The sequence below is a fragment of the Canis lupus genome, chromosome 8 (genome assembly GCF_011100685.1).
Source record: "Canis lupus familiaris isolate Mischka breed German Shepherd chromosome 8, alternate assembly UU_Cfam_GSD_1.0, whole genome shotgun sequence".
Classification (NCBI taxonomy): Eukaryota; Metazoa; Chordata; class Mammalia; order Carnivora; family Canidae; genus Canis; species Canis lupus.
In genome coordinates, this window is record NC_049229.1 from 34,082,984 (window position 1) to 34,105,597 (window position 22,614).

General features: G+C 34.5%; 1 protein-coding gene across 9 annotated transcripts in view; it reads left to right on the forward strand.

Moving 5' to 3' along the window:
- The window catches only part of KIAA0586 (protein TALPID3), a 108,977-nt gene that overhangs the window by 15,212 nt on the left and 71,151 nt on the right, over nt 1–22,614 (forward strand). For all 9 annotated transcript variants that reach the window (XR_005363320.1, XR_005363318.1, XR_005363319.1 and 6 more), the window contains 11 exons: nt 506–673; nt 1,855–1,978; nt 8,527–8,659; nt 9,595–9,812; nt 10,231–10,303; nt 11,982–12,233; nt 13,171–13,345; nt 17,059–17,256; nt 18,755–18,942; nt 21,252–21,359; nt 22,530–22,610. Coding sequence is in view for 6 of the 9 variants with exons in the window: in XM_038544828.1 (XP_038400756.1) it covers nt 506–673; nt 1,855–1,978; nt 8,527–8,659; nt 9,595–9,812; nt 10,231–10,303; nt 11,982–12,233; nt 13,171–13,345; nt 17,059–17,256; nt 18,755–18,942; nt 21,252–21,359; nt 22,530–22,610 (1,718 nt within the window). In the remaining 3 variants the exon portion in view is untranslated. The remainder of the gene's footprint in view (nt 1–505; nt 674–1,854; nt 1,979–8,526; nt 8,660–9,594; nt 9,813–10,230; nt 10,304–11,981; nt 12,234–13,170; nt 13,346–17,058; nt 17,257–18,754; nt 18,943–21,251; nt 21,360–22,529; nt 22,611–22,614) is intronic.

Genomic DNA, 22,614 nt, shown 5'->3' on the forward strand with positions numbered 1-22,614 from the left:
TTGAACTTCTGACTCCATCTCAACTCAGTTCTTGATCTCAGGGTTTTGAATTCAAGCCCCACTTTGGGAGTTGAAAGGGGAGTTCAAGCTCCACACCCAGCATAGAGCCTATTTAAAAAAAAAAAAAAGTTCAAAAAGCGCCAAATGAATGAAAGTGTTTTCAAATTATTGAATGAATTAATGAAAATCAAGGGCTATCCTTTAATGACATTTAGCTCCATGCAAGGAACCTGATGTGGGACTCGATCCTGGGACTCCGGTATCACACCTTGAGCTGAAGGCAGATATTCAACCACTGAGCCACCCAGGCATCCCAGTATAAAATTTTTATAGCTATATTTTGATTTCTAGTGAGAATAGAATTATTTCTATGTACTTGTTAATTTGAATATCGTATCTAATTCTGGTTTTTATTTTTTTAAATTTGAGAAAGAGTAACACTTCACAAATTAAAGTTTGTTTTTTTTTAAAAATAAGTTGAATTTATTTATTTTTTCTATTAAAGTTCTTTCTAGAGAGGTTGAAGATACAGATTTTGATAAGCAGAAATCTCCGTTAGAGACACCAGCACCTCGCAGGTTTGCTCCTATACCTGTTTCAAAGGATGATAAAATATCAAAGAGGGAAAATCCTAAGGAAGAAAAAGAAAATATGGAGATGACAGATCATACAGGTAATAAAGCAATCATAACTAGCATCTACTACTTTATTAGACCTACCTCAAATTAAACAGATTCCATACTCCTTATTTATTATTCTCTTATGTGCCTAGTACTAACTAATGTAGGGTCTCTATTTTTAGTATTTTTCTTTGTTTTGTTTTTTATTTTTATTATTTAAGATTTTGTTTATCTTGTGCAGAGACACAGACAGAGGGAGAAGCAGGCTCCATGCAGGCTTCCCTATGTTTAACTCAATTCTGGAACTCCAGGATCACGCCCTAAGCTGAAGGCACACGCTCAACCGCTGAGCCACTCAGGCATCCCAGTATTTTTCTTTAAATGGGGAAATCAAGCTTCTTAGATTCTTTGCAGAAGGAGTTGGAAATATACAGTTATAATTATTCTGGTTATTTTCAATAGGTTGTTATTTAAACCTCTTATGAACAAATTTTGTTATTAATAAAAAATAATGCTTTGCTAAAGGTAAGGCTGATTATTTTAGAGCAAGTTACTTTATATTGTTTTTAGGTGGGAATTTCAATAGTCAAACTTGGAGAAATTTAACATTTATTACTGTGTTCAGTTAGAAAAAATGTTAAGGTATTAACTATTTAATAGATAATAAAACTTTTATAAATGACCTAAAGTAATAATTTGTTACAGAACCTTAAAGCTCTTCTAGTAAAAGTAAGTGAAAGTGGTACATATAAGCTTTTATTCTCAGAATCACTTAAATACATTTGAGTTTTGTCTTGGTGCATTTAAAGCATTTTAAGGATACTAAGATCTTTAATAAGCAAACCAACCTCACTAATAGATAAAAGTTATTTAATAAGCAAACCAACCTCACTAATACATAATAGATAAAAGTTATTAAGAGAAAGATTCAACTAACACTTGCTATAAAGAAATAGTCAAATCTCCCTTTAACTATTGATAAAAATCATGTAATTTTTTGGGCTTTGTGATGATAACATGTCTCATTTAAATTAGTTTTATCTGTGATGGAAATAAATTCAGGCCTAAAATTTTACCAGTGTGGTTTTCATGAGTTATAAATATTTGGTTTTATTTGATGAGTGTATTTAAAACCTACATTATAGAATGAATTGAGTACAATATATATGAGCTGTTATATAAAAAAGAAATGAATCAATACTTTAAAAGTGATACTATATTTCTTTTATTACAGAAAATATAAGACTATTGGAACAGATTTTGAGTAACCATGATTCTTTGACAAGAAAAAGTGAGCCTTCAGATAAAACTTCACTAACTAGGTCAAAAATAGGATGGAATCCTGAGAGGAGAGACAGGTAAAAAACAAGAGATTGGAGTAAAAGCTATATTGAAAATAGCTTTGTTTATATTTCTAAAATTTTCTTAGGAATTTTGATAAATGTATAGCATTGCTATTAAAAGTTATCTTAGGGATGCCTGGGTGGCTCAGTGGTTGAGCATCTGCCTTTGGCCCAGGGCGTGATCCTGGAGACCCGGGATCGAGTCCCGCATCGGGCTCCCTGCGTGGAGCCTGCTTCTCCCTCTGCCTGTGTCTCTGCCTCTCTGTGTGTCTCTCATGAATAAATAAATAAAGTCTTTAAAAAAAAAAAAAAAGTTATCTTAGATTGGGGCACCTGGATGGCTCAGTCGTTGAGCCTTGCCTTAGGCTCAGGGCATGATCCCAGAGTCCTGGTATCAAGTCCCACACCAAGTTTACCCCAGGGAGCCTGCTTCTCCCTCTGCCTATGTCTCTGCCTCTCTGTATGTCTCTCATGAATAAATAAAATCTTAAAAAAAACCCAAAGCATTAAAAAAATAGTAATAGTATAATTTTTTTATGCTTTGTTCTTTTTTTTTTTTTTTAAAGATTTTATTTATTTATTTATTCATGAGAGACACAGAGAGAGAGAGAGAGAGGCAGAGACACAGGCAGAGCGAGAAGCAGGCTCCATGCAGGGAGCCCTATGTGGGACTCGATCCCGGTCTCCAGGATCACACCCTGGGCTGAAGGTGGTGCTAAACTGCTGAGCCACCGGGGCTGCCCAAAAATTATATTAGATTTACTATTTTCTGCTGCTACTATATCTACCACTTTAATATAGTTATAAAATGAATGTATCTAAATTTCTCAAAATGCAGATTAATTCTAATGAATGCAGAATATTTTTATTTTTATTTTGAGAGAGAGAGAAAAAAGGTGTGCGTGTGGTGGGAGGAGGGGATGGGCAGAGGGAGAGAGAGAGAGTCTTAAACAGGCTCCACCCTCAGCATGGATCCTGTAGAGGGGCTCCATCTCATATCCCTGAGATCTGACCTGAGCCAAAATTAAGAGTTGGACACTTACCTGACTGAGCCACCCAGATTATTTATTTTTGATGAAATGATATTTGAGATTTGCTTCAAAAATAATCTGGTACAGGGTAGAGGAAACTGGGTTGAGACTATGGATGAAATGAGAATAGCCATGAGTTAATGATTAAGGTGAATGGAGAATATGGAGTTCATCATACTATTCTTTCTACTTTTGTGTATGTCTGAAATTTTACATTAATAGTTTTTTAAAAATCAAGTACTTCTTGGTCATGATAATTTTATTTATATTGAATGTCATGGAAACTATGGTAATAAAAACTTAAAATAAGTTATGTTTTTAGTATTGTCATCTCCAAACTGCAGTTTTAGGCCATTTGCTTGCTTTTTTTTTTTTTTTTTTTTTTTTTTTTTAAGATTTTATTTATTCATGAGAGACACAGAGAGAGAGGTGGAGACATAGGCAGAGACAGAGGCAGGTTCCCTGTGAGGAGCCTGATGTGGGACTTGACCCCAGGAGCTTGGGATCACACCCTGAGCCAAAAGCAGATGCTCAACCACTGAGCCACCCAGGTGCTTCTAGACCATTTACTTTTAATGTAATTACTGATAAAAGATTTATATCTGCCTTGTTGCTATGTTTTCTGTGTCTTAGGTATTTTTTTATTCCACTATTTCTCCATATTGTCTTTTTTAATATTAAATAGGTATTAATTTTCTTCTTTTATTATACTTTTTGAGGTGTTTCCTGAGTGATTACCCTAGGGATTATAAAATTAAAATCTCAATTTAAAACAATCTAGTTTGGATTAATACCAATTTAATTTCAATAGGATTCACAAACTTTGTTCCAGTATAGCTCCTTCCCTTCCCCTTTCATTCTGCTGTTATTGTAATGCATATTGCATTATTATACATTATAAGCTTATCTATATAGCTTGATAATTATTGCTATATGTAGTTGTCTTTTAAATAAGATTGGAGGGCAGCCCAGGTGGCTCAGCGGTTTAGTGCCGCCATCAGTCCAGGGCATGATCCCGGAGATCCGAGATCAAGTCTCACGTCGGGCTCCCTGCATGGAGCCTGCTTCTCTCTCTGCCTGTGTCTCTGCCTCTCTCTCTCTGTCTCTCTCTCTGTCTCTATGAATAAATAAATAAAATCTTTAAAAAATAATAAATCAGATAGGAGATGAAAAGAGTTATAAACAAAAACATTGTATTTATTTTTTTTTATTTTTATTTATTTTTATTTTTATTTTTATTTTTATTTTTATTTTTATTTTTTTTAATACAATACCATTGACTCCCTTCCCGGGACTATACCTTTTATCCCCATGATTTATTCATTCCATAATTGGAAACTTGTACCTTTCTCTCCCATTCACCCCTTTTTGCCCATCCACTTGGCTCCTTCCCCTCAGGCAACCACCAGTTTGTTCCCTGTATTGATGGTTCTGTTTCTGCTTTCTTTATTAGTTCATTTGTTTTGTTTTTTAGATTCCACATACAAGTGAAATCATATGATGTTTATCTTTCTCTGTCAAACTCTTTTCACTTAGCATATAGTACCCTCTAGATCCATTCATGTTGTTGCAAATGGCAAGACTTCATTCTTTTTTATGGCTGAGCAATATTCCATTGTATATATATGCATATATTTTTTATCCACCCATCCATTTATTTATTTATTTTTAAAAATATTTTATTTATTTATGCATAAGAAACATAGAGAGAGAGACAGGCAGAGACACAGGCAGAGGGAGAAGCAGGCTCCATGCAGGGAGACCGACGTGAGACTCGATCCCAGGATCCTCGTCTCCAGGATCACGCCCTGGGCTGGAGGCAGCGCTAAACTGCTGAACCACCTGGGCTGCCCACACTCATCCCATTTATTGATGGACACTTAGGTTGCTTCTATATCTTGGCTACTGTAAATAATGCTACAATAAACATAGAAGTGCGTATATCTTTTCGAATTGGAGTTTAACCCCATTTGGTACATGTCCAATTCTAATGCCCCCCTTTGGAATTACTGGATTGTATGTTATTTCTACTTTTTAATTTTTTGAAGAACCTTCATACTGTTTTCCATTGTGACTGTACCAGTTTACATTTCTACCAGCAGTGTATAAGGGTTCCTTTTTCTCCATATCCTCACTAATATTTGTTATTTTTTATCTTTTTGATACAAGCCATTTTGACTGGTGTAAGGTGATAATCTCATTATGGTTTTGGTTTGCATTTCCCTGATGATTAGTCGTGTTGAGCATCTTTTCATGTGTCTGTTGGCTATCTGAATGTCTTCCTTGGAAAAATGTCCAGGTCCTCTGCCCATTTCTTTAGTGTTGAGTTGTATAAATTTTCTTTGACAATTGTATAAATTCTTATATTTTGGATATTAACCACTTATGTATCATTTGCAAATATCCTCCTCTATTCAGTAGATTGCCTGTTCATTTTGTTGATGGTTTCCTTTACTGTCCCAGTAGTTTATTTTTGGTGGTGTTTCCTTTACTTCAGGAGACATATCTAGAAAAATATTGCTTAGGCCAGTACCAGATTACTGATTACTGCCTTTGTTTTCTTTTAGGGGCTTTATGATTTTAGATCCCATATTTATGTCTTTAATCCATTTTGAGTTTATTTTTGTGTACGGTGTAAGAAATGGTGCATTTTTTTTTTTTTTACATGTAGCTGTCCAGTTTTCTTAGCACCATTTATTGAAGACTGTCTTCCTCATTGTATATTCTTATGTCTTTTTTAAAAAAGATTTTATTTATTTATTTATTTATTTATTTATTTATTTATTTATTTATTTATGAGAGAGCACAAGCAGGGAGGGGGTGAATGAAAGGCAAGCTCCCCACTGAGTAGGGAGCCTGATGCAGGGCTTGATCCTAGGACCCTGAGATCATGACCTGAGTTGAAGTTAGACCCTTAACAGACTGAGCCACTCAAGCACCTCTATTACCTCTTTTATCATAGATTAATTGACTATATAAGTGTGGGCTTATTTCTGGGCTTTATCTATTCGATTGATCTATGGGTCTATTTCTACTTTTGAAGGGTAGTTTTGCTGGATATAGAATTTTTGAAGGGCACCTAGATGGCTTGGTCAGTTGAGCATCTGACTCATGATTTCGACTTGGGTCATGATTTCAGTGTTGTGAGATGGAGCCTTGTGTCAGGCTCTATACTCAGTGAGCAGAGTTTGCTGGAGATTCTCTCCCTCTTCCTCTGCTTCTCCCTCTCAAATAAATAATTGTTAAAAAAATTTCTTTTTCTTGTCATTCTTTTTCTTTCAGCAATTTGAATATGTCAGCACCGCCTTCTGGATTCAATGTTTTTTTAATAGAAAATCAGCAGTTAATCTTTTTGAAGAACCCCTGTATATGATGAATTATTTTTCTGCTTTCCAAATTCTCCCTTTGTCTTTTGTCATTTGACAGTTTGGCTATAATATATCTAAGTGTAGATCTCTTTGAGTTTATCTTTCTGAAATTTTTTGAGTTTCTTGGATGAGTAGATTAATATTTATTAAATTTTGGGCTTTTTTGACCTTTATTTCTTTATATAGTTAATAGTACACATAACCTTTCTCTTCTCCTGGGACTATGTTGTTTGTTGGTATACTTAATGGTACTGCACAGATCTCTGAGGCTGTTAAAATTTCTTTGTTCTTTTTTTTTTTTTCTCTGTTTCTCAGATGGGATAGTCTCAATAACTTATCTATAAGTTCATGGATTCTTTTTTCTGCCAACTATAATATGCTATTTAGCCCCTCTGTTGAAGTTTACATTTCAGTTATTGTATTCTTCAACTTTAGAAATTCTGTTTAGGTTTTCTTTCTTTGTTTTAAATAGTTTCTATCTCCTTATTGATATCTTTACTTAGTAAGACTTCATTCATGTATATACTTTCCTTTAATTCTTTGAACATAGTTTCCTTCAGTAATTGCTAACTTATAGTCCTTGCCTGGTAAGTCCAGTATTTGGAATTCCTCAAGCACAGTTTTTATTGACTATGCTTTTTCCTGTGTATGAACTAGACTTTTTTTTTTTTTTTTTTTTTTTATGATAGTCACAGAGAGAGAGAGAGGCAGAGACACAAGCAGAGGGAGAAGCAGGCTCCATGCACCGGGAGCCTGATGTGGGATTCGATCCCGGGTCTCCAGGATCACACCCTGGGCCAAAGGCAGGCACTAAACCGCTGCGCCACCCAGGGATCCCTGAACTAGACTTTTTTTTGTTTCTTTTTGTGTCTTATAACTTTTGTTGGAAATTGGACATTTCAAATAATACAGTGTGGCAACTCAGAAAATCAGATTCTTCCATCTCCCAGGATATGTTGTTGCTATTTGTTTAGTGACTTTCCTGGGTGAGTTCTGTAAAGTTTGTGTTCTTTGTCACGTGTGGTGGGTCTCTGTTTAGCTAAGTCTGCTAGTGATTAGAAAGAGACTTCCTTACCTACAATGAACCTATAAATCTCCCTCTGGGTATCAAGGGGCTGTGTGTTTGGGGATGTGCGCACATGCACACACGCACACATGAATGCATGTGTGTGTGGTGTGGGGGCACATCTTCAGTGCTCTGGCACTTTATAAGTCTGTCTTAACCTTAACTTCTAACTTGCAGAGAGCCTCAAGGTCAGCCAGACATGAGAGATTAGGCTTTTCTCGTATCTTGCTTGAGCATTCGCTGAGCCCTGTACATGGGCATTCTAGATCTGCAGTAATGTGATCTGCAGTAATGTGTTAGGGCTTTTCAAAGCTCCACCATGGACATCTCATTCCCCTGAGTTTTAGTTTATTGGCATTCCTCTTGTTTGTCTCAACTGCTATAGCCACCTTAGGCAGCTAGATGTTAAACACTTGCTACTGTTTTAAAAAACTGATCTGCCCTTAGGGTTTCTCACCGAGCTAGCTCTGAGTCAGGTCAAATAAAGAGAAGCCCTGTGAATGGGCTTTCTGAGGAGCTCCAAACCTGTTCTGCCCTTTTGAGTGGTTGTTAGGCTGTTGGTTTTCACAGCAAAAAGGATTGTGCAGCTGTTAATTTTTAAGGCTGCTGGAGAGTTGGGGAAAGGGTTCTTGGAATGAAGCAAATTAAAAATATCATAAAGCTTGCTGTCCTTAATAAAAGTCAGTCATTTCTTGATTAAATATTCCTTGGGCTGTTGCAAGCTTTTCATTTCCAGAGTTCTGGAAATGCTGATTTTGAACATTTTTCCTAGTGTTCTCTTTGCTCTTCCTGAGGAGGGGATTTTTAGAGTTTCTTACTCTACCCTTCTTGAAGAGCTTCTGGATGTTCTCTTCTTCAAAGCAAAACCTTTTCCTGCTCTTTTCCTGCTATGCCTAAACCAGTCTGGTCAGAGTAACTTTGGATCATGTGATTTTCTGTGTTTGATATGCTTAATCACTTAATGAATTAATTTCATTTTACAGTATAAAAGTACAGCGTTTAGTACTGTATAACTAAGAGGTTATCAAAGATTTATGTATTCAAATATTTACTGAATTTATGACAATTTAGGAAACTTTATTTTTAAATCTTTCATAGCATTGATACACTATCATCTCAAAGATTTCCTTTCTATGAAGAACTAGGAGCAGCTAACTTGACTGTACAGGGGTCTGATGATTTTCTTCATGATCCTGGCCAAAAGAGGAAAGAAACAAATGGCATACTCCAGGTAAAGTGGGAATAGGATATTAAAATTGATGAGGTTTAGTAAAGGTAAAAATTATGAAGAAATACAGAATTTACCAGGACAGAAAGCTAGCAGAAGGATAAAGACAAAGTACTGAAAAAGACATGTCAGGCCCTGTCGGTTCTCTTTATAAAACTTTGCCAGGAGCCCTCCCTAAGTGATCTCTATTCCTGGCTCCTTGGCTACTACGAGCTTTCCAGCTACTATTGGAGAGGAAAAAAGGGGGAAAGAGAACTGTGAATAACACCTGTTTATCCAATACAAAGTGTCTGCCATGCCTACTTCATGCCAGCTTATTCTTATATTGTTTTAGCTTTCTTTCCCAGATAATAACTTTTATTGGCTACTGGACTGCCCAGCACTTCTATGGGCTTCCCATCCCTATTTCACTTAACATTCACGTTAATACTTCTAAATGGAAAGAAACCTTAATTGCCAATTTCATGTTTTAATTTTTATTTTTAATTGAACTATAGTTGACATACAATATTATGTTAGTTTCAGGTGTACAAGATAGAGGTTCAACAAATTTAAAATGCTAACCAGAGTAAATGTAGTTACCATCAGCCAAGTTCTGTTTAATAGCTCTTCAATTTGACAGATTGAGTCCTTAGAATATATTGGCATAATGTATGGCCACAACTATAGTAATACCTCTTGTTTGCATTAAAATAATTAATATGGGGGATCCCTGGGTGGCTCAGTGGTTTAGTGCCTGCCTTCAGCCCACCGTGTGATTCTGGAGTTATGGGATCGAGTCCCACATCAGGCTCATGCATGGAACCTGCTTCTCCCTCTGCCTATGTCTCTGCCTCTCTCTCTGTCTCTCATGAATAAATAAATAAAATCTTAAAATAAAATAAAATAATTAATATGAACTTTATATGGTAACATTTTTACCTTATTTTCTTTTTAAGCCAAAAGAATCTCTGATTATGTCAAGGCTTGCTGATCTTCCACAGAATTCCATTAAGCTTCAAACAACCAATAAGAGATCCATCTTGAAAGATGCTGAGAAGATTTTGAGAGGAGTACAAAACAATAAAAAAGTCCTCGAAGAAAACCTGGAGGCTATTATTCGTGCAAAAGATGGAGCTGCCATGTATTCATTTATCAATGCTCTATCTACTAACAGGTAAGACAGGATGTTGGCATCCCAAGGTTATTTATGAAACTGCCTGTTATAGGCTTTCTTAATTATTTTTCTATGTGCTTCATTTTGCTTAATGTGTTTCACAGTATTTTGAAAAGGTTCTCTGTTTCCTTTGACACTCACTATAAAGTTAAAATTTAGATATATACATGTGGCTATTAAATTTTACAGATGTAAAATTTTCCTTTAATTTTTGTTATCTCTTTGGTATATATCTTCAGGGATCTATCCAGACATGGTACAGACATTTGATGAAAACTAATAATATTGGTTTTTCCTTTTCAAAGGAAAGCTGTTGGGCTACATAGTAGATTCAAAACTAGATAAGAGACCTGATCTAGGTCCTAGTCTCAGAACATTAAATGCTAATTTAAGACAATTCTTTTTTTCCCTTTTTTAGAGAGATGTCAGAGAAGATCCGGATCAGAAAGACAGTGGATGAATGGATTAAAACTATTTCTGCAGAAATTCAGGTGGGTATTAGAAAAAAACAGAATTAAGTGAATTCTCAAGAGGTAATATCTTTATTTTTTAAAGATTTTATTTATTTATTTATTTGAGAGAGAGAAAGAGAACATGAGAGGGGGAGGGATTCAGAGGGAGAAGCCGACTTCCCGCTGAGTGGAGAGCCCGATGCAATGCTTGATCCCTGGACTCCAGGATCATTACCTGAGCCGAAGGCAGATGCTCACTCACTGACCCACCCAGGCACCCCTTAAGAGACAATTTCTAAGTACCATACTTATTTTCAAAATATTCCTTATGTATAAGGCTACTTATACATATTTGTAATTTCATTTTGTATTCTTTTCTTAGTAATGAGTTTCATTTTACCTAGCAAGTGCTTCTTCTCATAAATTATAGCTCTTATGTGGCAAATTGTGGGTCAATAACTAAAATATGAGTAATTTGAAAAAAATTTAGGAAAAGCATTTAGAGAAGAAGAAAATATACTTTAAAAATGTTTCAAGAGGAATCCCTGGGTGGCGCAGCGGTTTAGCGCCTGCTTTTGGCCCAGGGCGCGATCCTGGAGACCCGGGATCGAATCCCACGTCGGGCTCCCGGTGCATGGAGCCTGCTTCTCCCTCTGCCTATGTCTCTGCCTCTCTCTCTCTCTCTGTGTGACTATCATAAATAAATAAAAATTAAAAAAAATAAATAAATAAAAATGTTTCAAGACAGTAGATTTAGAAGCACTGGCTTGTCAAAGTAAAAACAGCAAAGTTATTTAAAGGGAAAATACCATACAAGATTTCTAAGGTTACTAAGTTTACAGAAGTCATTTCTAGATGAAAAAGATGCCACTTTCTCACATCCCAAAGCTCACAGTGTATCTTCAGACATTAGCATTGCAAAAATCTAGGAGAGTTGTTTTTATTAGAGGGTAAGTAGTTTACAGAAATTCTTAAAATTTTATACATTTGAGGAAGCAGAACTAGACAAAGTAACCTGTTATTTTCATCTTTGGGTGCAAAGTGTTTTTTTCTGGCTGTAAGACAGGTGTATGTGCTTACTCACAATGGTGGCAAGACGATGTGTCAGTTCCATTTCCACAGCCACTAAAATGTATTTTTAAACTTTGTTGTTTAAAAAAATATATCTCATGATATAAAGAAATGTTGTTATCTACAATGTGATGCACCCAAAAAAAATAATAAAATAAAATAAAAATTGAGCTAATAGAAGATTTGGAGATTAGTTTTGGCTCTGCAGACAACTGACAAATATAGGTCACTCTGTTAATATGAATTCATTACAAAGTGTGTTTAAATCTTCAAACAATGTTAATTTATAAATATTTATTACAGAGTTTTATTACAAAATTGTTTATTTCTTTGAAATTTATTTTTTTAAACTTTTTGAATGTTTACTGTAGTCCTTCGGTTTGAACATCAAAAAAATGTAAGGTGTATAATGAAAAAGTGTCCTCCTGATCTTGTATCTCGTCTACTATTTCTCGTTCCCCCTGCTCCATAAGGCAGTAATCTTTTGAGTTTTTATTTCCAGAGTTTTTATTCATATGTAAGTCAATGTAATTTATTTATAAAGCATTGCTAAAGTATATTTCTATAATAAATAAATTCTTATATTTTAGATGTGAAAGCATTACTTGGGTAGGTTTTAAGTAATTTTAATTTTGATTATATTAAGGATGAACTGGCAAGAAAAGATTATGAACCAAAGAGGTTTGATCAGAAGAATCAAAGGACCAAGAAAGCTCAGAATATGAGTAAAGATATTAAAACTCAGAATATGAGTAAATATATTAAAACTAACATACAAGACAAAACAGTAAATAGTTCTGTAATTCAAAGAAAACATCCTCAAAAACAAAAAGAGGAACATTTTAGAAATCCACCCATGAGGAGCATGCCTGCTTCAAATCTACAGAAAGAGAGAAAAGTAAGATCTTGCTCTGGTTTTGTGACATGAAGATTGCATTATAACTGATCATTTCATTTCCTTTAAGTTATATATAAATAATGAAGTGAATATGAAAATTTTAAAAATAAGGGCTATATAAATGTAAACTATATTTAAACTATTATTTAGGTTTTTGGGTATTCCTAATGTAGCAGTGTACAAAAAAACCTAATTTCTTCCTTCTTAGATCTCACATTTAGAAACATAATATTTTAGTTATAGCTGGTATATATCACCTAGTCCAAAAGTTAGATTCTCTAGTTTCTGGTACTCAAAATTGTATTTCATTGTTGTATGTATATATGAGAACATATGTATTTTTGTTTATTTTTCAGTGTAACAAGTATGTCTAGTGCCTAGTGATTGTGAGGTTTGGTACTAGATGCTGTGGAGGGTATGTTTTTGGCTGCTGTAATTAGACTGTATCTTTCTTACAGCCAAATACGGATTGTTGGGCACATTAATAAAGTATCTAATTCAGGGCTGAGCACTTAGTAGATCCTCAATAAATGTTACCTTATTGTAGCATTTAAATTATGATTGAAGGTCTGATTAGGAATGTAGAAAAATATTCAAAGACTTGATTTATGTTATATTATTGTGACTGAATACAATAAATAGATAAAATGTGTTTAAACCTTACTTTTTTGGTGCTAAAAATATACTCAGTAGTATAAGAACCTTTATGTTTTTTGAGTGGATGATTTTTATATTTAATTTTCATGTCACTGAAACCCTAAAACTCTAAAGCTATAGTTTGAAAATTATATCTAGAATTTGAATCATTTAAAATAGAGGATTTTTCTGACCTGCTAATTTTTATGATAGTTCTTAAGCTGGGAAAAGAGGGCCTTAGAAAAATGAGATGTCTGATGGCTATTTTTTTTTGGTGAGCTGAATAACTTTGTGTACTTAGGGATTTTTGAAAGCAACTGCAGTGTTACAAGATGAGGATTATATGTTACAAATTTATGGAAAACCAATTTATCAGGGCCATCGCAGCACTCTTAAAAAAGGACCATATCTCCGATTTAATTCTCCATCTCCCAAATCCAAACCACAGAGACCAAAAGTAATAGAACGAGTTAAAGGTAAGGAACCTCATTTTTCTGTGGCAGACTTCATTTATTTATGCTGTCAGTTTAATATGTAATGTTTAGTTTTTTCCTTTTTTTTTTTTTTTTGTAACTCATAACTTCAGTTCAAATTATATACTGCTTAGGAATGGAAAATAATTCCTTCTAAGAGTAGGAAGAAATAGACTATCTCAATGCATAAAATAGGAATAAGTGGGGGAAAAGATAGGGTTAGGTGGTATCTTCTTATAAAGTATGATTAAAATTTACATTTATGAGATGATGTCTTGAACAATTTAAATTATATCTGGGGAAAGTGGACATTTCCTTGAAGACATTGCTCTATCATGTTCTTTATGAAAGAATGAAGATCAGCCATTGTTGCATATTATCATAAAAGTGCTTATGACATTTTTGCAGTTTTCTTTATTCTCGAGCCTTAGGTAGTAAAGGTGAAAAAATAAAAAATATTTTTGGTACTTTTGTACACCACTAAAAATAACTTCATTTATTACTGTGTTTTGGCTCACCTCTGCTATTTCACTAGTATATTTATTTATTGAAGACTTATTTATTTTAGAGAAAACGTGCACATGTGTGCCTGTGTGAGTGGGTGGGAGGGGCAAAGGGAGAGGGAGAAAGAGAATCCTTAAGCAGATTCTCGCTGAATATGAAGCCCACCACAGGGGTTGATCCCATACCCAAGATCATGACCTGCACGGAAGTCAAGAGTTGGACACTTGGGGCGACTGGGTGGCTCAGTCAGTTAAGTGTCTGCCTTCAGCTCAGAAATCCTGAAATCCTGGGATTGAGCCCCACATCAAGCTCTCTTCTCAGCAGGGAGCCTGCTTCTCCCTCTCCCCCTGCTCTTGCTCTCTTTCACACTATCTTTTTCCCAAATAAATAAATGAAATCTTAAAACAAACAACAAAAAAAGAATCAGACACTTAATCAAATGAGCCATCCGGGCACTTCTCTCTGGTATATTTAAATATAACTCTTCATTAGATATCCAGTCTCTTGACTTTGGTTAAATTTAGAAATACCTTAGCTTTTACTTTAGCAGCCAGTAAATTTCAACAGTATGGCCTAACTAGTGGATACCAACTCATTTTTGTTTCTTATCCTTTCTGGAAATTGGAGCTGTGGTATTGCTTTTAGTTTTCCCTTTCTCTTTTCTAAAGATTAAGTGATCATATAGGGTATCAGTTTATCTAGAAATCCTACTGATACTATTCAGTGAAGTGTATAGCTTATGGATGATATTTAACCCTATTTCCTCTTATTTATTGGGGCTTTGTTATTAACTTATATTTGGGCTTTTGAAAGCCTTTGCAAAACATAACTTGAGGTCTTAAAATACTAAAAATCCAAAATTAATTTTAAGTAACCCTTTTAATGGTAGAAGTGACTGAGAACCTGTGGAAACATGCTTATTCTTGAGCCTTGGTGCCTGTCATATTCTCTACCTGAAGAGCTTTTCCCTCAGACGTTTGTATGGCTTACTTTCTCAGTTAATTGGACCTCTGCTCTTAGATGCTATTTCCTCAGAGAAGTCTACCCTTACCATCCTATCCAAAAGATGATCTCCTACACCTTTCTTATCCTCTTGCTCAGCCTTATTATTCTTTTTTTTAGCCTTATTATTCTTCATAGCACTTTTCACAATCTGATGTTATATTTATGTTTTTAACTTTTTATATGCTTTTCTTTTTCCTTTTTTTTTAAAATTTGAGTATGGTTGACATACAATGTTACATTAATTTCAGATATACAACTTAGTGATTTGACAAAGTTATACATTATGCTTCCTTTACTACAAGTGTAGCTAACCATCTACCCTGTTACACTGCTGTTACAGTGCCATTGACTGACTGTATTCCTTATGCTTTGCCTTTTATTCCCATGAATTATTCATTCCATAACTAGAAGACAGTATCTCCCACTCCCCTTCTTCCACTTTGTCCACCTCTCCTCTGGCAACTATCATTTTATTCTCTGATTTATAGGTCTGATGGGAGGGTTGTTGTTGTTTATTTTTATTTTTTATTTTATTATTTTTTAAAGATTTTATTTGTTTATTCATGAGAGACACACACACAGAGAGAGAGAGAGAGAGATGCAGAGACACAGGCAGAGGGAGAAGCAGGCTCCATGCAGGGAGCCTGACGTGGGACTTGATCCCAGGTCTCCAGGTTCAGGCCCTGGGCTGAAGGCGGCGCTAAACCGCTGAGCCACCTGGGCTGCCCGTTTTTTTGTTTTTTTGTTTTTTTTTTAACAAAGAAAACTTGTGTTTATTGAGCATAATAAAAGCAAAAATAAAAATTTTTCTATGGGCTAGAGGCCTCAATAGATAATTTTCTATCCTTGCTATAGACATTTCCTCTCATAACTAAGGCTTAATAATTTTATATTTAAAAACTACATGGTGTTTGAATTAAAAAAAAAAAAAAAAGCTTTGTAAGAATTATATCCTCTGGGGATGCCTGGGTGGTTCAGCGGTTGAGCGCCTGCCTTCAGCTCAGGTGTGATCCCGGGATCCGGGATTGAGTCCCACATCAGGCTCCCTGTGAGGAGCCTGCTTCTCCCGCTGCCTGTGTCTCTGCCTCTCTCTGTGTTTCTCATGAATAAATAAATAAAACCTTAAAAAAAAAAAAAAAAAGAAAATGTATCTTCTGTAATCTCACTGCCAAATTTGGTAAATTTCTGATATTCTGTGCTGGCATGTTTTTTTAAATTCAATTTAGTTAATATATACTGTAATATTAGTTTCAAGAGTAGAACTTAGTGATTCATCAGTTGCATTATAACAGTGCTTATTATAACAAGTACCCTTCTCCCCTCCAGCAACGTTCAGTTTGTTTCCTAGAGCCTCTTATGGTTTGTCTACCTGTTTTCATCTTATTTTTCCTTCCCTTCTCCTACGTTCATCTGTTTCATTTCTTAAGTTCCACATATGAGTGAGATCATATGGTATTTGTCTTTCTCAGTCTGATTTATTTCACTAGAATAATACCCTTTAGGTCCATCCATGTCTTCTCAAATAGCACAATCATCCTTTTTTGTAGCTGCATAATATTCCACTATAGATACACCACATCTTTATGCATTTGTCTATTTTTGGACATTTAAATTACTTCCATATTTTGGCTTTTATAAATAATGCTACAACTAACATAAGGATGCACATATCTTTTTGAATTAGTGGTTTTGTTTTCTTTGGTATTCAGTGATGGAATTACTGGATCATATGGTGTTTCTATTTTTAATTTTTTGAGGAAACTGCATACTGTTTTCCACAGGGCTATACCAATTTACATTTCTACTAATAGTGCGTGAGAGTTCCTTTTTCTCCACATTCACTTAAATCATTGAATCTATTTTGTCATAGTAGTTGTGTGGGGGTTCAGAAACCATGGCCTACAATGCAAGTCAACTGCCTATTCTTGTAAATGATATGGGGACATAGCTGGACTCATTTATTTGTGACTGTAGCATGATTGCTTTCATGTTATAGTGGCAGAATTGAGATGTTGTAGCTGAGAGCACAGGACCCATGAGACTAAAATGTTTACTGTCTGACCTTTTGAGAGAAAGTTTTTGCCAGCCCCTGGTTTGTATGTTACTTCTATTTTGGAGATCTTTCTGTGAAGAAGAGTTACTGTATTTCTAGCTGGATAGATGTCCAAGTAATATTTTAAAGTCTCTGCCACCGATAATGATTACAGGCACTAAAGTCAAGTCAATAAGAACACAAACTGACTTTTATGCAACAAAACCTGTGAAAATGGATTCTAAACCACAACATTCTGTTACTACTGTGCTGCCTCCTGGTGATCAGCAGTACTTGTTCAGCCCAAGCAGAGAAATGCCTACTCTTTCAGGTACCTTGGAAGGTCATCTAATTCCTATGGCTATTCTTTTAGGTAAGTCCCAACAAAATACACAGGGTAAATTTTAAATTCTTATCAGCAGTTGGCAGAACTTTCAAAATGACATGATAGTCCCTTACCTTTCTCCCTTACATGAGAGTCCCTAACTCTGTGTGTTATATTTGTGGGTAGGGCCTCAGTAGGGCCTCAGAATGTGTCTTACTCCGTGTAGTAGGCACTCTCTAAAATAATGGGTTCCTGCTATAGTTTCACTCACAGGAAACAACATGCCTTTGGTATTTTATAATACATTGCTGTAGATGAAACAAAATTTTTAAAAGTTTAGATATGTTATAGATATTCATAATAAAGATATCAAAAATTTTAAGTAGTTTAATGTCATGTCATAGGTGAAGTTCTTTAAAATAATTTTATGTACTTTTGAACTAGGCTGTGGTAAGTAAAAATTGCATGGCTGTGTATTCTAAGGCAGTAGTTGTTGGTTATTTACTTATTTGAGGTCTCTCAGACTCATTATTATAAAAATTTAACAAATCATTTTTGTTCCTACAACAGCTCTTCAATTCTAGTTAGCTATCTTTTTCTTTTAGTGTCTTTGCTATTCTTTCTTAATGTTGATGAGTGATTTAAATATGAATATTTTCCAACATAAGAGAGAATTTTTCATTTTTGATATTGTGAGTTAATGGCATGTCAACTTGGTAGCTATGTCTGTTCAAACATGCCTTCTGCTAATGTAGTAGCTAATACTTATAAAGTTCCTGCGGTGTGCCAGGGACAGATCTAAGCACCTTACATATGTTAATTTATTTAATCTACCCTGTAAAACACATGGTAATGTACCAGTTTTATAAATGAAGAAGCCAAGGCACAAAGGAATTAAGTAATTTGTCAAAGGCTACATAATTAGAATGGAGCTGGGATTCAAACCCAGTCAGTCTGGCTTTAAAGTCTGCTTTTAAAGAGTGCACTGTACAGTCCCTCTTTATTTTGAAATCTAGGAAATAAATGGAACTTTTGAAGTGAAAGCTAAGTTCCTGACAGCTGTGATAATTACCAAATAGTGGGAGTACGTGCTATTTATTGGTAGCCAATCACTAGTATTTTGTTGTTGGTTTTTTCTGTCCATTGTTGCTCTATGAAGATTTGGGAATAAATATAATACAGAGTAACACACTACGCTTTTAGTCTTGGCTTTGCTGTTTATAAACAGTTATGACTTCTGGCAAATTATGTTGTTTCTAAACCTATTTTCTCAGCTGTGAAATGTGGATAATATTAATATCTCTTGGCTCATTTTGAGGGTTAAATTAGGGTATGTGAAGTGTCTGGCACATATGAGCACTTGGTTGTGAGTTGCTGTTGAAAGGATGATGTGGTGAGTATGTTGACAGTGGCGATAATAGAAGGAAAGGTGATTGCAGATAGCACTTCCTTTTCAGATGAGAATTCAGCTGTAAAGATCTAGGCTATGTGTTTGATTTTTCCCTTTATTTCTGTAGTTGACTTATCTCTTCCCCAAACTTTTTAGGACAAACCCAAAGTAATAGTGATTCCATGCCACCCACTGGAGTAATTATAAACAAGCCACACCCTGTAACAGTGACTACTTCTATTCCTCCATCATCACGAAAAATGGAAACTGGTATAAAGAAACCTAACATTGCAATTATAGAAATGAAGTCGGAAAAAAAAGATCCTCCTCAGCTTACTGTACAGGTATGTCATAAATAGAAAATTTTAAGGAAAAAAAAAGTCTTTGTCTTAACTTTAGCACTTAAAATCTATTACATTGCTTCATGAAAACTTTGCTTTCATTATGGGTCTTTTGTTCTTTAAAACTGATATTAATGTGATGTCTGCATGATAAGGTGACTTTAAGTCACCTGGGTGACTCATACCCAGGTGACATGATGATATTCCAAGGGGAACAGTTGAACAGTATATTATAATTAATTTTAAAAGAATAAGTATAACTTTAAATATATACAAAGTTTGAATGAATGGAAAGAGAACTTATGTGTGAAGATTAAATATTCAAGTTGTCAATTCTTCCTAAGTTAATATATAATTTAAGTCATATTGTAATTTAATCCCCCCAACCATGTATTTATTTTTTGTTTGTTTTATTTATTTTTGTTTGTTTTCTTTAATTTTATTTTAAGGATCATTTTGATATTTGAAAAAACAAAGGGTTTTGATACTGGACCCGTATAAGGTCATATTTCAGGAATAGCCTTGGTTATTTAAAAAAGAATGTAGCATGGGACACTGCTTGGGTAGCTCAGTCAGTTAAACATCTAACTTGATTTCAGCTCAGGTCATGATCTCGGGGTTGTGAGATAGATCCCCATATTGGATTCTGCACTAGACATGGAACCTGCTTAAGATTCTCCCTCTCTCTCTGTTCCTCTCCCCCACTTGTGTATGCACTCTCTCACTCTAAAAAAAAATTGAGGGACACCTGAGTGGCTCACCTTCCCTCCTCAGGAAGGACTCCTGCCTTCAGCCCAGGGAGTGATCCTGGAGTCCCAGGATCAAGTCCCACATAGGGCTCCCTGCATGGAGCCTGCTTCTCTCTCTGCCTATGTCTCTGCCTCTCTCTCTCTGTGTCTCTCATGAATAAATAAATAAAAAGTCTTAAAATTTTTTTTAATTAAAAAAAATAGAAAAGGAATGTAATATGTGATAGTTACTTCATGTATCAGTAGGAAATAGGAGTCTCATAAGTGAAATAATATATGTTGTAATTGATTAATAATGTGGAAAATAGATCAGCTTTAACCTTCCACTATGGCATATGAATTCTAAATAGGCAATAGGCAAAAGTATAACTGTAAAATGTAAAAATAGCAGAATTAGAAGATAGCATGGGATCTTTATCAAAGCTGAAACTAAGTCTGGCTATGAGTGAAGAAAACCTACATATAATAAAAGATTTGAATCTGGGATCCCTGGGTGGCGCAGCGGTTTGGCGCCTGCCTTTGGCCCAGGGCGCGATCCTGGAGACCCGGGATCGAATCCCATATCAGGCTCCCGGTGCATGGAGCCTGCTTCTCCCTCTGCCTGTGTCTCTGCCTCTCTCTCTCTCTCTGTGACTATCATAAGTAAATAAATAAATTAATTAAAAAATTAAAAAAATTAAAAAAAAAAAGATTTGAATCTATAAAATCTAAAACTGAAGCCAATATAAAAAATTCCTTATCAAAAGGAAAACATACAGTCAGTACATAAGAAAGGATTAGTTTTTAAATCTGAAAACTTCCATAAATTAGTAAGAAAGTAGATACAAATCCAGAAATATTCAAAGAACCTAGGTAGGACCCTCCAGAAGAGGAAATACAGTCATGAGTAAGAAAATAAATTTAAATCATGCTAGTCACCAAGATAATGCAAATTAAAATAACAATAATATACCTCCATTTAAAAACTTATTGCTGAGACAATGATATTATGTTTTTGGTGACATAAATAGAACTCATTTGGACTGCATTTTGACATTAATTATCAAGAATTTTAAATATTCATGCACTGTGACTCAGGAAGTTTATCTAGTATCTGGCTATCTAGAATAATGAAATAATTCAAAGTTTAGGGGAAAAAACCTATATATATGACGTTTTTTGCGATGATGTAATAGTGGAAATATTAGGTATATCATAAATGTTTACCAACTGGAAAATGGTTAAATAATTGAGGCTTGCATATTTTTTGAAATATTACATAGTTATTTAAAATATAATTATGAAAGGTGCTTATGACCTAATTAAAATGAGAAATCAGAAATAAATAGTAAAAAGTAGATAGTAAAAAGATAAAGGGAAGAGTGAAAATAAAGTTATCTTAAGATAGGATTTTATGTGTCTCCCTTTATTTTCTAAATTTTATAAAATATGCTTTCATTACTTAAAAGATTGTTATCCATTGACTTCTTAATAGAAAGGTAAATGTGTGTTATTGATGTATAGACTGACAAATAGTTAAGTCAAAATGATGAATAGAAAGCTGGATGTTGTGTTCTGTTTTAGGTATTGCCCAATGTGGATATTGATAGCATTTCAAATGGTAGTGCTGATGTTGATTTATCTGTGCCTAGTCCCAAAGAAGAATCTCCTCCTCTGAAAACCTGGATACAGGTACCCAGAAATCTATCGTATAATTTTGAGTAATGTCTGATTATGGAGCTTAACTAATATTATTCCATGCAAAGTCTTCCATTGTATAGTTTGGTATAATAATTTAATTTTTAAAGGAAAAGATTCAACATGAATCTAGTATTGCTGTTGAACTTGAAAAAGAAAGTTTGTTTAAGATCCTTATATATATAAACATTGTGAAAGTGATAATCTTCAGTGTAGCTTTTTGGTAGCTTAAACAAGCTCATCTGTGAAGCTCATCTGTCTCATCTGTGAAGAGGAGATTTCTGTTTCTTTGGAGAAGAAACTTGATTTAGACAGGAATCAAATTATAGTTTTTCTAAATGTGCATTTCATAGTGATGTTTGGAGTTCATATTTTGGGGTGTTACTTTGTCAATATAATATTGACATGATGCAAAAATAGGCGTTTCTCCCTAGTATTTATTTGCTATCAAGTAATGAAGCTCTGACTTTACTACACACTGAAATAACCCTGTAACTTTCCCCAGCTTTCATCTGTTGTAAGCAAATGTGGTCCTTGAGGATACGATTAAGGAGAGGGAGAACACCAACAATTTTTCTTGATCAGAAATAGTAAAATAGAAACCCTAAATGGCAATTGTGCCTCATTTAGTTTTTTCATCAGTAATTTTTTTTCACCAGAAGTTTATTAGAATATATGGTTACAAATAGTTCTTTGGACTGTTTACCATTCTGCTTTCAGGAAGAGGCTACTGTGGTTTGGGGGACTAGATTATATATCAAGTGAGGACTAGAGGCTAAATTTGTATAATAACTTTCTAATTTATTTGATTCTGTATCTGTCTTTTTGTGACTTTGTATATATGTATACTTACATATCTAATATATGAATACTTTGTTTTAACTGTAGGAGAGAAATCATAATCCTATCAACTTGAGTTGCTTTGTTGGTGGAATCATTGACAAAAAGTTATGTTTAATTTTTGATAGCTATTGGAATGAAACCTGATGGCTTTGAAACTATCTTGGATTTCATCTACTTAATGAAATCAATTCTTAACAGTATATTAAAATTTTAAAAAATAGGGCCATGTAATTACAAGCTTATCTTATGAGTGGAAATATGATAAATTATGTATAAATTAAAAAGATATTAAGCACAATGTTTTTGAAAATGCTTTCTTAGACCCCAGAATTTACGAAGGTAGATGAAGAAGAGGTGAAGTTTCCAGGAACAAACTTTGATGAAGTAATCGATATCATACAGGTAA